General features: G+C 39.0%; 1 protein-coding gene across 4 annotated transcripts in view; it reads left to right on the forward strand.

Moving 5' to 3' along the window:
• The window catches only part of APP (amyloid beta precursor protein), a 192,377-nt gene that overhangs the window by 119,128 nt on the left and 54,547 nt on the right, over nucleotides 1–18,702 (forward strand). For 2 of the 4 annotated variants that reach the window (XM_083855356.1, XM_083855355.1), the window contains exons 7-10: nucleotides 5,461–5,628; nucleotides 11,822–11,955; nucleotides 16,497–16,571; nucleotides 16,749–16,907. In XM_083855356.1, the coding sequence (XP_083711482.1) occupies nucleotides 5,461–5,628; nucleotides 11,822–11,955; nucleotides 16,497–16,571; nucleotides 16,749–16,907 (536 nt within the window). The remainder of the gene's footprint in view (nucleotides 1–5,460; nucleotides 5,629–11,821; nucleotides 11,956–16,496; nucleotides 16,572–16,748; nucleotides 16,908–18,702) is intronic. The other 2 variants (XM_083855358.1, XM_083855357.1) reach the window with 1 other exon arrangement.

The following is an 18,702-nucleotide window of genomic DNA, read 5'->3' on the forward strand; positions in this document are numbered from 1 at the left end:
CATCTTTGTACTATAGTAATAGTTCCTTGTTCTTCTTCCTTACCTTCAAGATTATGCTTTATTTGGAGATGGATGATGTGTGTTTGCATTTCATATGAAAAAAACATGAATGGTTGCTATAGAAACAGTACAGATAAATTTATTAAGATAAATCCACTGGGTTTTTTTGCTATGAGGTCTTCATTAAGAAAGATCATCTACTCTAATTTATGAACAAGAGCTGATAAAATTAAGCTAATGAATTTGCATTTATAGCTTCTAATTAGACACTTTAATTTAAAGCACAGCTATTCCACCATAATACTTTATTATATGTAGCACTTGGAGGAAATCTTTTTTATAATCTGGTGATCTTGTTGATGGAGATGCAATAAAGTATTGCCTTTTTGGGTCAAGGGCAAAAGTACTGAACTACTAAAAACAGTAATAGTGTTAATTTACGTAAAGTTGGAAGGTGGAGAGTAGTTTCATTTGAAATATATCCTGCCAGAAAAAATTACCAAGAATCTGCTTCCTTACAGAAGATGTCATTTCATTATATTGAAACTAATTGATCGCATATTATTTTGCTGAAGATTTTTCTGTATAAAAAGACTGGAATGCACTTCTCGGCTAGTCCTCATACTCATTGTCCTGCCATGTTAGCAGAATTGTGATGTTATGTGGAAATATTCCCTTTTCTAAAACACATAAATTCTTGAAACTATATTAACCTAGATTTAAAATCAAGCTGAATTTTTTGTTTGCATTCCGGCCATCAGTGGTAACTTTATGGCACCTTAGTTCTAAATGTAGTTCTGTTGTGCACAAGAAATAAAAAATATATTTTCACATATTTGTTCCACTTCAGAACTATAAGACTTTGTATTCTAGCCAAGTATACCATTATTTTTTTTAATATTCTAAATATGCTTTTGCAGTAGCTTAAGAATAAACAGAGAGAATTTCATATTGATTACACAGGATGGAAGTTACAATTTAAGGGTATTTAACAGCTTTAAAGGAGCTGTCCTCAGTATTGCATTGAGAAGTCATCATTTTGCTTTTTTAAACGTTTCCCTGTAAAAAAGCATTTTAGCAATTGCATAGCTTGGCACCAATTTTAGTCCCAAGAGCATGTGCCAGCTTCATAGCTGTCTTCTCCTAATTCCAAAAACCTCTTCTGAAGTTAGCTCTTGTCTTTGAATACTCAAACTAAAATTTGGTTGGCTCTTCTAACCATATGTTCGGAATGAGGAGGTTTTGTTTCAGTGAAATTATCTTCAAATATTCCCTTTTGATGGATTCATTGAGTAAAAACCGTTGTGCCTTTTTAGAACACAAAGAGTATAACTGAAAGAAAAACAGTGCATTTGCACTTGCCTAATTTTTCTCACCTAGTTTAAAAAATAAAAAATAATATAGAGGAGTATATATTAATATCCTCAAACTATAGCTCAATTCCTGAAGATACGGAAGCCAAAATTACTCCATTTGTGATATTTCATATACTAGTGCCTGAAGAAGGGCAGCATATACCTCATGATACACATTTGAGAGGTTTATTCGTTTGGTCTCTCTTGCATTTATCAGTTACTTACTCTGTTCTTTACTAGGATATAAATTATAAAATAAAAGATCTGATCCCATATACTTAAGCAACTGAATGTTTGAGGTCCTCATTTAAGAGGTGTTCAGGTCGCATGTGATTGTGACACAGTTTGAACAGATGGCAAACACACTCCAGTGGGCTCCTTCAGACTCACAGCATGAGTTAGTTGTGTGTACAGGATCATATAATCTTCACATTTGCAGGGCTGGTGGTACAGAAAGGCTCAACAATACAATATATTTTCCATTACCATGTCTATTTATCAAGACCTTGCAGTATTTATAAGTCAGCATGATGGTACCTTTCTTCTGTAGCATTAAGGTAAATAGGTTCTCAGAGGTGTAAACTAGATGTGGGAAACCAACTTCCAAGACAGTCACAGTTAGTAACCTAACTCCTCCTGTTGGTCCCTTTTTTCTTAGATCTCTTCAAATTTAATTTCTGATTTTAAGGTTTTGGGCTGACTGCCAGCATTAAATGAGCTTTGTTCTCAAAGCTTTATTTATCATATAAATAAACTCAAATCCTGAAAAAATACTGAATGAACTTGATATTTACAGTGATAGAAATATGTGAATGTAGCTTTAATTCTTCTCCCTATTAGAAGTTCATATTTTATTTCCAAATTCTCAATTGAAAATGTTGCTGTTAAGAATTTAAGTCCCATAAGGGGAAAAAAAAGCATGAGTATAGATTTTGAAATAAAGCAATTAGAACTTCACTTTGATTTGAAATCAGTTTTCTTCAAGTGGCAGAAAAAAATGGTAATGAAAAGTTTAAACTGACATTCAGAACCATATGTTATATTTTCCCCTGTAAAAATGATCATAAAAAAGTCTGAAATGTTTGCACATAAATTCTTATGAGCTCTACTTACAGCATTTTGGAAAATGAGTGCTTATGGAAGTACTTTTTATGAAGTCAATATAAATCAATGTCCACATACCTAAAGACTGTATTTCCTAGGGTGCTAAAAGTCTGTGCTTTTCAAAGAAAAAAATAACAGAGTGTGTGCCAACGTTTAATATAACTGGTTAGTTTTCAGTATTCAACTATTTCATTTAAAAGCAAATCAACAAGGTTTGCCATAGCATTGTCCTTCAGGGAGTGGTGCTTGCTTGGTTAGAAATAGCTGGGTTTGGCCTGATGTGCTGCAGTAAGTGCAAGAAGTTGACTTACACTTTCCTGATTATCTCAAAAGCAATTTGTCATGTCTGAGGTCTTGGAGAACAAAGGTATTGGCACCTGTGGTTTAGGACACAGGATGAGGGAAGTTTGACTATTGGAGTAGGATGGTTTGAAAACTCTGAAGTGTCTAAAAGCAACTGTTTATGAACCTGGGTTGTTGCAAAGGCTTGTCCTCTTTAATTGTATCCACTTTCTTGAAGCTAAAGGCAAAAGTTTGTCTTTGGAGGGGGAGGAGTGAGCAAGTTCCTTAAACAAAGCAAAGCTCACTGTTTACAGTAATACTGTAAACAATACTGTACTGCATACAAATTATTTGTGGTATCAAGGAAAACTGAATTCCACATTTGCAAAAAGTAGCTCATCTTTGCCTCAGTTTTCAGCAACAGAATTAAAATACGAAGCAAAGAAACCTTTAATTTTTTGATTAATCATTTGGCTCAACCCACTACATTAATTAGCGCTGTATCTTGAATAATCAAACCCAACCTGCTACAGCAGTGCATGCTGCCTGCCCTGTAATATCTGCTAAAATACCACATAGTTCACCCCTTGTAGACATTAATTACTACACTTGGCAGCAGCAGAAGGAAGGGGAAGTGGTGTTTGGATTAACAGCCTGAGAAAACCTGTTGAATTTTGCATCTCAGCACTTCATTTCCTTATCTTCTCAGCTGAGGTGTTGCAGCTGAGAACCAAATGCAGTGGCTTTTTCTTGCAAGGACGTGATGGATGGATGGGGATATAGAGAGGTGCAGGAGGAGTATCTGGCCCACAAACAGGAGTGATGGGACCACTGCCCAGGAATAGAAGATGGTTTAAAAATGTACGTTTGCCCCAAAGCAGGGGTGAAGGAATGCTACTCTGAGCCTTCTGCAAAGAATGGCAGACAGGCATGGTGACATCAGGAAAGGGAGGAATGACAGCACTGACCCATTTCCTAGACTGGACTGGCACCACACTTCCCTCAAAAAGAGCAGTCATGAAACAGTAAACCAGAGCATTTCCACCTCTCTTGTTTATTCTTCATTTAGGTCATAAACATTAGAAAATAATAGAGCATTTCTCTCTGTGGTAACCTAAGTACCATGTAGGTCTCACCAGGGGCAGTAGGGTTGGCAGTGCAGGCTGGGGGGAAGAATGTCCCTCCCCTGATGGGAGGTGACAGGTATAGAATTAATTGTAATTATTGTGCTGTGCAATTAATGATACTTATTTTGTTTTTTCTTCAAGTAAAAAACTCGGTATTCTTTTCCCTCTAATTTCTTCATACAGAAGTGTGCAGCATTTTTAGCGTATCCTTGATGGCTGTATACTCTTGGATCTGTTTCTCTTAGACTAAATGTATGCTTTCTGAAATTGATTCTTGACATTATTTATAGTTAGAATATGTTAATAAGTTAAATGCATGTAAAATTGTACCTATAATGTATATTTAAGGAAGTGTAGGTTGTATTGCCAGTGGCAGTTGGACATAACCTATTTATATGTAGTGGTGCTTCTGAGAATAGCAAATTGATGGATCAGGACAGACACTGAAAAGCAGGATTCTTTGCAGCCAACATTTGAGAGCTGTTGAGCATGCAGGGGATTTCCAGTGCTATATTTCTTCCTACCTTTCAACCCTTAGGAGTCTGCTTTCCACAAAATTCAGATTTATGCAGAGAATTTAGAAGCCTCCAGTTGAAGGTGGCAGTTTGTTGCCAGGTAGTATGTGGGATGAAAGTAAATGAAGGGTTTATTGGTGTTTAGTATTAGGTATATTTGAAATGACTTGTGCAGCACGTTGAAAGATAAAACTGGTTTTGTCTGTTTGGAACATTATCGGTAAAGGGCTATACGTTTACATGTATAATTAGCTGAACTCCAAATTGCAGGCAGAATTCGCTTTGTCTTCCTTTAATTTCTGTGGTTTCCCTGTGTTGCAGGATGTAGGCAGAGACTTTAGCAGCTCACAGTGAACACAAGCACAAATAATTTTAATTTTTTTCCTTTAGGTATATTCACTGGGGGTGAGATTTCCTCCCATGGATGGTTCAAACTACAACAGTAATTTTATATATGTGGGCCCTCAAAGTGTGAATTAAAAACCCTGTGCTGGGTGGCTTGCAAAAGGGAGTTTCTGAATCACTGACTACATTGAAACAGGTGTCTGAAGAGAATTTTTTTCCACTATAATGTATAAATAATTATTTGTTTGTTTATTTTCTTTTGTATAATTTGGTCAGGGATGGTATATAAAGCTAAAAAAGAACAAGAGAAAATGTGTCTCCTACTTTCAGATATTTCCTTTTAGGTACCAAGTAAGCTGCTTGGGCAGGAATCCACTCAGGGCTATCAGCAAAACCCCCAGTCAGTTGGTTGGAAGCAGATGAAATTCCACATTTGTTTCAGGGCTACACCTCTTAATGTATGCAGATAAAGTTGCTAAAACATAAGGTATAAGCAGGCTAAAGAGACTTCGTGGTGGGAATCTGTGTCAGTTCAAAATTTACATTCATTATCTTTGGGGAAGGGTTCCCTGTTTTTCAAAACACCTCGTTGGTGCATCTCCTTCCAAAGCACTGTCTTGGTGCATCTCCTTCCCCACTCGATTGTGTGGACACAGAGAAACACCTAGTTAAGAAGCCAAGATGATACCATTTCCATGCTAAATGTGGTTCCTCCGGGTCTCCTGTGACTAGAGGTGTGCTCTGAGCAAGCCGAGACCGGGCCGTGCCGTGCGATGATCTCCCGCTGGTACTTTGACGTGGCTGAAGGAAAGTGTGCTCCCTTCTTTTACGGTGGCTGTGGCGGGAACCGGAACAACTTTGACTCGGAGGAATACTGCATGGCAGTCTGTGGCAGCATCAGTAAGTGCCCTCCATGGTGCCCGCCATGCGGGGAGCGGGCCTGGGCTCACACTAACCCCAGCCGCGGTCTGTCCACACCTCTACTCACCACTCTGGCCTCCTCGGCCTCTTGCTAACCTGGCGTGGTAGTGGGTGACTTCTTGGCACTGTAGATGGGCTCTGAGTTGGGGGCTGAGAGCTTAACACTTCCTCAGGTGAGGCCCTCACACTCATCTTCTCTCTTTTCTTTATCAAAGTGTACTGATCTTTCATGTATGTGTGTGCATGTACAATGCATGTGCAGGAAAAAACCACTAACTTTAGGGAAGCCTCAGGTAAGTTGAAAAATAGCTCTTAATTTTTACAGTGCATACTCATGTGTTTCCGATCCTTTTCTTTCAAAGCTAAAAAATATTTGAATAGGTATTTCCAGATTTTTTTTTTTTGCTTTGTTTGGTTTTAATTTCTTTTTAAATTCTTTGTGCGTGTTTGAAATGAGAAGGGGAAAAAATAGTATTTGATTTTTTTATGCTTCTCTAAGGGGTGTGGTGCATATGGATATGAATCACCTCCCACTTACTTTTAACTCAACCATATGTTGAAATAACTGGTTTTGCTGAAAAAACAGTGTTTGTACTGTTCGAGAGGAGTGGCTTTCTTCACCATACATCATTGAAGCTGATAAATTAGGTGGTAGTTTTATCAGATGGGTTCTGTTTTGAGAGCCTCTTGTACACTGTCCTCCCAGTCTGCTTTGTCAGCAGGTACTGCTGGGGGAGCATCAGCTGACATTTACATCTGAAACATTAAAAAGTGAGTACATGTCTCACAGCCCTGTCTGCTCACAGGGCATGGAGGAGCAGAACACAAGCAGAATCTCAGAGCCTTTTCGGGAGCATTTTCAGTAAGTAGAAGAGTTAAAAATGCACACAAACAAATGAAGAGCCCTAGCAAGGGCTACTATATGTGTCATGGAGCAGAGGAAGTGACCTGTATTTTATTGGAGCAGAAGCAAGAACAGGCCTGGAGGCAGGATTGCTGCACTGGGGCTCCAGTGGCATTTCATCTCAGCACCTTCTAGAGCTGTAAATGGCAAAGCTCCAGGGAAGGGACATGGAGAAATCTGCCATGATGGGCGTGAGGAGAGTAATTCATGAACTGTGATCAGCTTCTGCACAAAACAGAAGATGTAGTGAAGGGAGAGATCAGTGCAGGAGGTTGGAGTGAGGTCTAATGTATTTACTGACAGAAGAACATTTTGAACCATTAAGTTCCTGTGTTAGGTGTTTCCAGAGGTGCAAAACACAATTTGACTCTGATTGCATCCTCTCTTTGGGAAGATAAATTATCTTCTGCTCAGGAGATTCTGCTTTGTGTTATGGAAGTAGTCTGGCTGAGTGGTTTTTTCCTCAGATTCATTCCAATAAAACAATGACAAGACTTCTGCCATCTCCAAAATTCTCTTGGTTTATTTTAGAAGTCCAAATTTTTGCTCTAAGTAATTTTCTCTTTAAGGACAATGGAGTTAGATTGAGTACTTGAGCTTTATTTGCACAACTCAGACTGATTTTTGTGTCTCCCAGAGGGTTTTTTTCTGACTTTTTCTTCAGTAGTTTCTCAAACAACTGTTGAGTCTGTGAGGATACACTTTCTAAGCTATTTCAGTTATATTTTTATTCCTGCTTTTTAATGCTATGTCAGTGTGTTCTATACTCTCATCTGTAAACCTGTTTTTTCTCTTCCTGAAGTAACTTTGTTTTCTTTTAGTTTCATGTACTGTTTCAGTTGCACCATGCTGTTTCTCCTTATTCTTCATATTTTTGCCGAATAGAAATTGTAATGGAAATATTTGGAAGTGCTGAATATAACAAATTTCACCACTGAAATGATGTCTTGTGTTTAGTACTAATCTAATGTTGCTGAAAGAGGTAGCACAGACACCATATTTCACCCCAGTCTCACAGAAGAAAAGAAAAACAGTGGAGAATAGTTTCCATCAAGGCCAGTCCTGTTCTCTCCTGTTGTTTTTTCCCCCTCACCATCACCCTTAATTTAGTCTTTGTATTTGATTTTTGTGCCTTCTCCTCCCCACTTCATTATTATTAATGTATTTATTCCATTCTTTATTTCTTTTCTCTCTGAAGTTCAGATTGTTCTTGCTCCCTTGTGTACTATTAAAACAAACAACAAAAAAAATCAAGCCTCTGTTATACAGGAGGCAAGATGGATACTAAAGCACATCCTTCCTTTATCTGGCTATAGTTTGCTTTTCAGGTTAAATTAGTTAGATTTTACAGAGTAATATGAAATAATGGATATCATTGGGTTTCTCTTGTATAATGGGCAAATGGTGGAAGTGTTGGATGAGTCAGATTTTCTGGTAATGACTTGGAATTGGACTGAACCAAAATGTGAGGATGTTCTGTTGTCACAAACACTGATGCACTGTGAAATCTGAATAGTAAAATTCTGAACACTTTCTCTTTTAAAAAATGGTTTTAAAAAGCATGTTTTACTCTGCTTTCTTGTTTTCTGTCCTGGTTTAGGGCAGATTTGGGAGGAAACCTCCAAATGGGTTCCTCTTCTGGAAAAGCAAACCCAAACAGCCCCTTCCCCAACTGGTCTAGGGAAAAATCTCCTTACAGAAAAGTGGACAGAACTATTTATTCAACAAACAAAGTGCTCACAAGCATAAAAATGAATAACATGAAAGAATAAAACCTCTCATCATTTTGAAGTGAGATGTCAGACTTAGAACGTCCTTGCTGTGGGTTGCAGTTTGGCTCACCCAGTCTCTTATCAGTCCCTCCAGTGCTGGAAAATGCCCTCCTGGACCCCGGTGGGCCCGGTGAGATCCCAGGGTTTTTAGTTCAGAGCAGGTTTAAACAGTTCCAAGAAAAAGAGAAAAAAACAGTCCAGGGAACTTCTCTGCCTCAGCTAGCTAAACTAATTAAAAGCAAAGGAGATCTCTGTCCTGCTGTCTGTCCGTGCTTCAGACAAACACAGTCCAGGAGCCAGAATGTGGAGAAGTCAGAGTAGCTTCTGAAAACAAACTGTGTGGTTCTTCTTTCCCCACCTTTGCTCTCGGAACCAGTCTGAAAGGTGCAGGACAAAATATCCAACATAAACAGAACAGATGATTGGGAATACAAGCATCACAAAGTCACCCTAGAACAGTCTCTTTGCCTTGATCTGGAAAGGTGGGTCTGTCCTGTCGTGAAAAGCCTTAAACTCCCTCCATGTTCAGTGGATTTGATTGGTGCTCTGAGGTCTGATGGAAATTGTTTATCTGTTGGGTAGGAGCTACTGCTGTCATTTATTTATTTATCATCCATCTCCATGGAAATTGATACATAATTGCCTTAGAAGTAGAAGTCTTTGAGGCTGATGTTGCCAATTCCTTCAGCCTGTGAGACCACATGTCTGTCTTTACTGATTTTTAATAAAAATGTTCAGTATTGTCTGTGGTTCCCATTCAATATAATGATTCAAGCTCCTCCTGTGCAGCTGTCCATAATGGCTTCTCTAAAGTCATAGAATCTGTCAGGTGGTTAATTTGGATTTAATGGCCTCAGAATGAGTATATATTGACAAGAATAAGCAAACATATTGCTGTTACCAAAGGAAAGATTTCTGTCTTGTACTAAAAATAATCTATTGTACTAACTTTTTTACTTGCCTTTTAATTGTTGCATTTTAAACATCCTTAAAGTTACAGGAAGTATGTATATTTTTAAATGACTGCTATTTTGAAATTACATTAATGTTTAATTTTTAACTTGGAGACTTAAAAGCTGGGAAAATATGTTCTCTTACATATACTTCATTTCTCAGACAGCTCTCCCAGCAGCTCCAGCAGCCATCAGAGCCAAGTGGAATTCACTGTGTTTTCATTTGTTTCTCATTCAAAGTGGGAGTGAGTTGTAATCTGGTGGCACAGTCAGTTTTTGAAAATTTTGACATATCATTAAAATGACCTTTTATAATTTTTTTTTATTATTTTTATGACAGTACTAAATTTCTGTGGCTCACAGCAGAGGGAACCAACAGGGTTCAGTGTTGTGAGCTCCCTCCTTCCTTGCATAAACCGTGAAGCTTAGTAGGAAATTTAAGTGTTGACACACATGGATTTATTTTTGATCATTTTAGAACACTATGACAGGTTTCTGGGTGAATTTAGGTGCAGTAGTATTTATTCTCTAGATTAAATACTGTGAACTTCCAAACTTGCTAAATTTCTTGGTGATTTTTAAGTGGCAGATACTGTCCGCTTTAATGTTTCTTCATAGGTGTATTGCAAATAAAGATCTATACCTTTACGGCAGCAGCTTACAAGGTGATACTCCTGTTGTCAGTAATTTCCTTTATACATTGTTTGTTTGTTTGGGATGTTGACATCTCCCTAGTTAGCAGGAAGTAAAATGTTTTGGCAGCTAAAATTGCATGCCAACTTCCAGTGTCTAAGGCATTAAAGAACTATGACTTCTAATATCATCTATTTAAATTGTTAATTTGACTATGACCTTTCAGTGGGTGCAAGCGACTAATTTCTGTTTCCACAATTTTCTTTATCTGTATAAATTTGCACTATTATTTCACCTTTGAACCACACATGTTGTACTAAACCTTTTAATAAGTAAACGGATGAAGTTTAGGATTCAAAAAGGAAATAATGCAAACATTTTTGTATCCAAAAGTTAGACTACTACTAATTTCAAACATGAAGAATTTAATTAATATATGATATTGTTGTGGGCAGTGTTTACTGTAACTTGTTTTGCTGGGTCTAACCACAGCATTTTTGTTTTGGTTCTTTTTACTCTGTGGAATTTGATGACTCTTGTTTACAACTTTGGTACAAGTCATGTTCAGGAAAATACTTCTGTCTTGTATTTATTCTCATTTGAACCGACATGTGAAGAATTTAACACTTTTTTCCTCTCATAAATATTTAAACTTACCATAAGTTGAAAGAAAATGACCTTGCAGCTGAGTATTGCAAAGATGCTTGAAGAAGTTTTGCTTTGGGGACCTCCTCTCACTTATGAAGTGCATCAAAGAACTTTGAGAGGCATGATCTGAGCCATTCATAATGGATGAATGCTGAATGGATATCAGCAAGTCAAAATTGTATTTGTCAGGGTTGATGAAAAAGAAGGCATTAATGGAAGGCTTGATTGCCAAGTTCTAGCTGTGCATGGGTAGGAAATGTATCTTGAAGTTCTTACTCAGAAGGCTTTTTATATAAGAAAATTCAACTTAAACCTAGTTTAAATGGCAAGTAGCACCTTTAATTAAGATAGTGGATTGAGAATAATAAGACTATGGTATGTTTCATTGAGTGGATTTTCTTCCTCTCCAAGGAGTCTCTGAGAGATTTCACTAAACTGTTTCGAGCTGCCTGTTGTTTGATGCCATAACAATTACCTAAATTCTAACATATTAAAGGAAAACAGAATCAGTCTTCACAAAGTAAGGGTTGGATATCACTGGATAGTGAGAGGAATGTTCCTCACTTTCCTTGAATTACCCTAAAAGGAAATAGTTCCACTACCATTGTCACAGCTACCTCCTAACTATCCAACAGGAATGGCTGGCAATTAGTGCAAGCTTTCTGATTATTTTCAGTCTTTGTGAGTTTGTTTTTTTTTTTAATCAAAATTGTTAAAATAAAGTAATGATCTGTGAAGCCAAACTGTTGCTAAGGGAAGGATTTGAGGTATTTCATTAGATACTGTGGGGTCCATAAGTGCTTTAAAAGGGATTTACATTCACACTTATATGTTACAATTTACCTTTTAAAAATAAACTTATGTACTAAGTATGTAACTTTGCAAAGGGTATTTTGCTGGCTTACGGACTTCATTTATTGCCAGGCTTTTCTTTGTACTTCGAATTTTTCTTTTGGCAGCAGTTTCTAACCTGTTTCAAGAACATTGTTTTGTTCACTCTGCAGAGCTTCTCCTGGTTTATAAAATGGGGTGAGAGAGGGGGAAGAAATCCTGATGTATTTATATGTATTTTCTGTGTTTAACATATTCATCTAAACCCTGTTTCTATGACTTCCTCTGAGGCTAAATAGATGGCTGTATTCCAATGGAAATTAAAACAGATGCTTCTTTATTAATCCATCTACATTTTTCCCATACTAAAGTAGAAATTCTTCTTTTCTTCTCCCTCTTCTCCCTCCCTCCACCTCCAAATTTTACACCAGTCCCTACCACAGCTGCTAGCACTCCTGATGCTGTTGACAAATACTTGGAGACACCTGGAGATGAGAATGAACATGCCCATTTCCAGAAAGCCAAGGAGAGGCTTGAAGCTAAACATCGTGAAAGAATGTCTCAGGTAAGGGGAGATTTCTTTATTCCTAAGTGTGTGAGTTCCTCTGTCAAATGGTAAGTGATCCTTCATCTTCTTTCCCAAGGCTTTGTCCAGGTGCCCTGGCAATTTGCAGTGCTATAAACACACCATTTACTGCCTTTCTGACTCTTATCTAAGAACTCAGCTGACTGACTGACACACAGTGGTTATGTCATCACTGTGATCATAAGTTGCTACAGTTACTAGAAGGGTTAAAGGAAAGAAAACACTATAAAAAATGTCTCTTACCTTTGTGGGAGAATGTTTGTTTTGTGAGATTATTTATGTTTCAAAAGTAAAGAACTCGGCCGCTGTATTAATTGTTCTTCCTTTGGAGCAGCTGAAGGAGATAGTTTGTGTTGAACTTCCTTTTCTGTTTGTGCCCTGGGGGCAGTGTAAGATCACATATGTTCATCTAGTGGTTTTGAGCCTCAAGATAACATGATATGCATCTAAAGTCAAAAAAAAAGAGGAAAAACTGGTGCTTTTGAACTAAAAATCCAAAACGGAATCCCTTCAACCAAAGAGATTTGTGTAGCCTGAAACTGTACCCAGGTTTTAGTCCAGTGAGAGATGAGTTACCCACTTTCTCAGAAACAGGGTTTATAATAGCAATGCCAATGAAAATGGTCACAGTTCTGCTTTAATAATAACAAAGAAAAAATATAGCAGGTGTAAAGGAAAGCTTGTATGCATATTTTTTGAGAATGAAACAACCACAAAAAATGAATATGGTATAATTCAGATGTATTTCATATACCCATGTAGCTAATTTACTGTATTTTTTCATTATGATTTTGTTCCCCTGATGGGATTTCTGTGTATCTGTCTGTTACTGATACATTATTAGCATTTAGCTCTGTGCTAAGATGTTATTCCAAAAATGAAAAGAAAATGTTATGAATGAAAATGAAATTAAGTTCTTAGTGTACATCCCTGTCTACTGACACCATAGCTGTGTCTGGCACTTTTATAATAAATTGGGCAGGGCTTCTTACCTGAAGCACTGATTCAACTGGTGCAAGCCACATACTTAGCATATGATGTCATAGATAGAAAGATAGATGCTACTTATCTGCCTAGGAAGTATTGAAGCACAAATAATGTCTCTCCTCTTTAAACAGAGAAAATAGAGCCAATTTAATGGACAGAGAATCTGGAGAAGAAAAAGGGCGCACAGCCTGCCTAGCAGAGGAGAGACCCTGTCTTGGCTATGCATGCAGAGGGTTGGATAATACAGTCACCACCCCATATTTCCTTCCCCTTGAAATAACCTTATTGTAAATGGGGTGGGGGGAGTGGGAGAGAGTGACAGGGCTTAGGTAGAAACATACCACCCTTCCAGGGGTCCCAACATCTCGTTCTTCTCCTCCATCTGTTCTTCTTGGTGGTGAGGGTCCCCTGCCATGGCAGTGCCAAAAAGTACAGAATCCCATGGATTAATATACTTTTAAGGTAGGTGGAAATGCCAGGTGCCTCCCCTAAGGGGTCTAGGTTTGACATTGTCCCTTGCAACACTATGGATCTATTGCATCATATTGGAGTGCTCTGGTGCAGGGTCTGAGGAGGCCTTTGATGGGCCATGACACTCCTTCAGCTGTTCTTCCTGTGAATGTGGCTTTTCCTGGAGTGGCCCCTGGGCTCCTCTGCACAGCAGAGGATGGGCATTCACTGGCTCTCACCGGAGCCTTTTTCAACATACACCCAAACACCCAAACCCCTCCTCTGTAGAGCCTGGCAGCAGATAAGTCTGGGGCTATAGCCTCCATTCCCTGCTAGGCTGGGCCCTGCAATGGATGCTCTTCCAGATGCTTTGAGCAATAGTGTCATTTTTCTTATCTCTGTTCCTTAGACCGTTTAACTCACAGTTCAGGGTTTCAGTCAGGAGGCTCATTCAGGGTGAGCTTGGGTGGTCTTCTGTGCAGCTATTGTTATATACTTTTGCTGTAATAGGCAAAACCGTAACACTTCAGTCTCTGACACATCCTGCCACCAGTGGCATGTCTCTGGAAACATGCTACCTATGTACACAAATTTTTTTCTCAACCTCCACAGTCATATGGCCTAAGTACAATTAAGAGCTGAATGTTCAGTGTGCACTGAATACACAGCAGCACTCTGAGAATTTAAAAGTTTATTCTAAAACACATCGCTGTGCTCTAAATTGTAGTGTCAGTTCATGTCATCTAGTCCTGTTTTGTCAGAGAATCAGTAAAATCTCCTATGCCAAAGTACTGCAGTAGTAGCATGTGGGAGGTGACCTGTAACTTCAGTGCACTGCCCATCGTGCTCTCTGTCATTAGTTCCTTCCTACAGCTTCTTGTAAATTTTGTTTTCCTAGTGCCTTAAAGCTTGGCTTCAATTTAAACATCAGTGGGTATTGTTTGATGAGAGGATAATGTAAACTGAAGAGGCAGTTTTAGGCTGACAATGACATAGGTTGGAGTACAGTTCTTGGGACTTAAATTTCAACTTACAGTTCCCAGTAAAAGAGTGGAGTGAGATAAAGACCATGATTCTAAATATATAAATTCATGTCTCTGTTTATAACTGATACCTCTGTTTATAACATGCCCTTGGTGAAGCCCAAAAGCAGGCAAAACAGTTTCCCACTTTAAAGTTTTCAGCACCCCATTAGCTTCCCAAAACATTAGTCTCTATTCTTTTGGGCTGTTATTGAGGCCAGACTCTCTTACAAATAAATAATTTTGCTTACTATTATTTGATATGGTTTTACCATGACTGATGTATTGCTGTCTTGTCTACTACGGTTTGGGGTGAAAAGGAAGAATAAAACTTGACAACAAAATCCCATACATTGAGTTGTTTTGGAGCACAGGTGTCAGTCTGCTGGGTAATCCTACAACCCTCTATGGAACTGAAAGGTATTACAGTTCAAGGCCTGGGACTTGTAAGTCTCCTTTGAGCCCATATTTCTGTGGGTTTTTTGTGTTTTTTTAAGGCACAGGCTCAGCCAGGTACCCTGAGGCACCACTAGCACTTTGCAGTCTGTTCATCAGAGAGCCTGATTAGCAATGTCTGGTGTGGTGTGTGGAGAAACTGAGGACGTGAGTGCTGGAGGCTCAACTTATAAACATGAGACACAGCAGGTCTTATTCCTTCTGCCTTTGGTATTGGTCTTGGTAAAATTTCAGTTGTCTCTGTGGACTCAGAGAATTTTTTTAAATCATCTTGACTATTTCTCTTAAATGGTGTGAAAGTGTGTGTTTTATTGAGAAGGGAAGGAAAGGAAATGCACATTGTGAGAAATTGCTTATAGGTTTATTACCATGCTAATCCTGCACGTGAATAGTCACCTATTTGTGTGCACTTCATTCTGTGGGAATAATTGTTCCTATATAGAATGTATTATCTGAGAAGATTGCTGTCTAGGTGTGAAATGAATGAAAAGCCTAGGTAAGACCACAGAAAGGTTTCAGATCTCATGGACAACAAACTAACCCACTACCTGACTAGTGAAATACTACTGCTCTGTGTTACAGGGAGAGGACGCTTCTAATATTGCTGAAAGAAATTACACCGAAAGATTGCCTACATTATTTTTCTGATGGTGTTGTGCTTGAGATACATATTCAGTTCTTGGAAGTGTTTCTACAACCCCTGTATCTGAACAAATAGCTGGACTAGCACAAAATACATGTAATTTTTGATCTGTCCTACTCTGGTCAGTGATGCAGCCTGAACAAATTTAAAGGTTTCCTGGTGCCAAAAAAGATGACATGATCTGTGGGAGGAAAGATAGAGATAGTGCTGAAGGCAATCTTGCCCCCAATATATTGTACCTGTCAAAGAGTGGGAACAGCCTTGCCCTCACAGCTGTGGGTGTGATAAAAGAGTGAGTTAAGTGGTAGAGTGGTCAGTTGGAGTCTGCTGGCTGTGCTGTGAGGAGGTTGTCCAAGGGGCAGAAAGGGTAAGACATCATATAAGGGACAGATAGGGTTAGGTGGCTGTGCTAGGGATGGGAAGGAGCTAGCTGGAACTGCAGAAGGAAGAGAGGAGAGAAAGAGCCAGAGCTCTGTGGAGCTGCCCATGGATGGCTACATAGAAAAGGTATGAGAGGCTTTTAGATATCGAGGTGCTGATGCTTAAAGCCTTCTTCGGTGTCAGTTGTACATCCTCCATTAATTATGCAATTGGAATGAGTTGAAGTTTACTTAGTTTGTCCAAGGATGTATGATAGGTGGAATCAGTTTTCTTTCTGTCTGAGATTAAGAAGGGTTGGTGTGTTCACCCATGGAGATCTTCACTTCTCTTGCTTGAGGGCTGGTTAATGCATTCCTTCACAGTAGAGTTGTGAGAGCTTGGCACAGTGTTCAGACATACAAATACTGCTTTTTTTATATATAATAACAGGCTCCTACCTTCATAAAACATTGTAACTGCCTTTTTTTCTAGAGATAGGAGGAGAGGAATGTGAAAATATTACTCTTGGAGCTGTAGTGCTTGGCAGTGCTTGGGACAAGAGAAGAAAATAGGCAAGTCACACTCCTTGTTTTGTTCATTAGGTCATGAGAGAGTGGGAAGAGGCAGAACGCCAAGCAAAGAACTTGCCAAAGGCCGACAAGAAAGCTGTTATCCAGGTAAAGGAAAATGCAACCACAACCTTACTATCTGGGGCCCCAGTTAAGATACAAGGGTGCTGGGTGTGATGTAATTTAATAATCTACTTTATGGTGATTTCATGTTGTTCTCTGATTTTTTTGTCTCATCTATACTGATGTCTTCTCTGTTTCTGTTGTGATTGATGTTTTATTCAGCATTTCCAGGAGAAAGTGGAATCACTGGAACAAGAAGCAGCAAATGAAAGGCAGCAGCTTGTGGAGACTCACATGGCACGAGTGGAAGCCATGCTGAATGACCGTCGGCGCATTGCTCTGGAGAACTACATCACAGCCCTGCAGACAGTCCCACCCAGGGTGAGTGTGATACCACAAGCTCTACCAGCTGTGTCAAAATATTGTAGTTGTCCTGAAAGAAACCTAGATGTGCCCAGGTGCAGGTCCAGCTTTGGAGCTGGGAGCGTACTCACTGTGCAGGAGCTGCAACAGCAGTCAGACAATTTGCCTGAATGCAGACATAAGTTCCCCATGTGCATGCCTTGATAGATAGATACGTAATAAAGATAGTTAAGCAAATCATGTGGAGGTGATTTGGTTGTTAGAAATTGTAGCTGTTCACAGATCCTGCAGGAGGATGTTGTCCCTCCAAGTGATGCACATTAGGATACTTAATCATGATAACTTTATCATGGTATGTATCATGATACTTAATCATGATAACATGGAGCCTAAAGATATAAGGGTTGCAGTTTTTTGTTTTGTTTGTTGAACTGTTTGGTGAAGGACCTTGTGAGGATTGTTGGATGGTATGAAGCTAGCACACTAGCAATTTGAAGTTGTCTGCTTTGGATGTGATGGCTATAGGTGGGTGTAAACATGTACATTCAGAATGCAGATTGAATGGAATTTAATGACGATATTTCTGATACTTGTTTCGATACCAAAATAGCTGGTCAGTGACCTCCAGAGGAAGAAAATTTGCAAAAAAGGTGCTAAAACAGAATACCACCTTTATTCAGTTATTCACGTGCCTCTGTGTCAGATCTGAGGATTCTCAGGCTCCGATACCTTCTGGATCACAGCTGGGGCCCCCTGGGAGTGCTGGGGGTGCAGGTGCAGCTAGAGGTTCCTCTGGTCCAGGGGGTTTTCCAGATGCCTTCTGTCCCATCTGGGGTACTAGAACTGATGTCTAAAGAGACTACCTGAAACAGAGGCTAGACAGTGTTAAAGGAATAAAGCAGGTATTTATTAAAAGGCCTTTAAAGGATACACCTTGGACAGGACAAGAGCCCAGCTGTGGCTCGCCCCAAGATGGATGACCAGTCACAAGTTTTCACACTTTTGTAAGTTTTGTCCATTTACATTTTGGGATTAATTGTCCAGTTACAGCTTCAGGTTATGAAATCCTCTCAGATTGCTTTCCTCAATTCACTGTTGTTTATACTTTCTTGGGCCCCAAAGCTGCAACAGTGTCCTCGGTTCTCAGGCTAGAAAAGGATTGTTTTGTCTAGCTAAACTGTGAATAGGACTTACTGATGCTGTATATGAAGTTCAGAGTCACACACTAAGGCAGTACAGAATCTGAAAAATATGAAAGCTGAAACCTAACACATCACGGGAAAGCAGTAATTTTTTTTATATATCTCTGGCCTCTGGAACACTTCCTAGATGGAGAAAACAATGTTACTCTGGTGAGTCTTTTAGAGAATTTGACCTCACAGGGCGTTATACTAATATGGCTAACATGATTACATTACATATTTTAAATTTCCTTCTGAGGAGAAACCTGCATATTTAGTGACCATGGAAAATTGATCATTGTCTTAGTTCTTTATTATTATCATCATAATTGAACTTTTTTCTCCACCCCATGGTACAAAACTCTTGCCTTTACTGCGTCTGCCAGGTAAAAGTTAAAATCTTTCACTTAGGTAAAAGTGTTGTGGGGTGACTTCAGGATAGTGTGAAGGGTTTCCATGTATTTTGCAATAGTAGTTTGTGGAAAATTAAGCTAGTCAGTGTTATATTGGTAGAGGATGTTATTTGGCCCGAGTGTGAGTTTCATGTTATGACCTCTGGTCGCAGTGAGGATTGTGAAAGGTTTGAACTCATTAGGAGACAGATTAGCAAGTTGTAAGCTGGGATGCAGCTT

The sequence above is a fragment of the Zosterops lateralis genome, assembly GCF_965231275.1.
Source record: "Zosterops lateralis genome assembly, chromosome: 2".
In the NCBI taxonomy this organism is placed as follows: Eukaryota; Metazoa; Chordata; class Aves; order Passeriformes; family Zosteropidae; genus Zosterops; species Zosterops lateralis.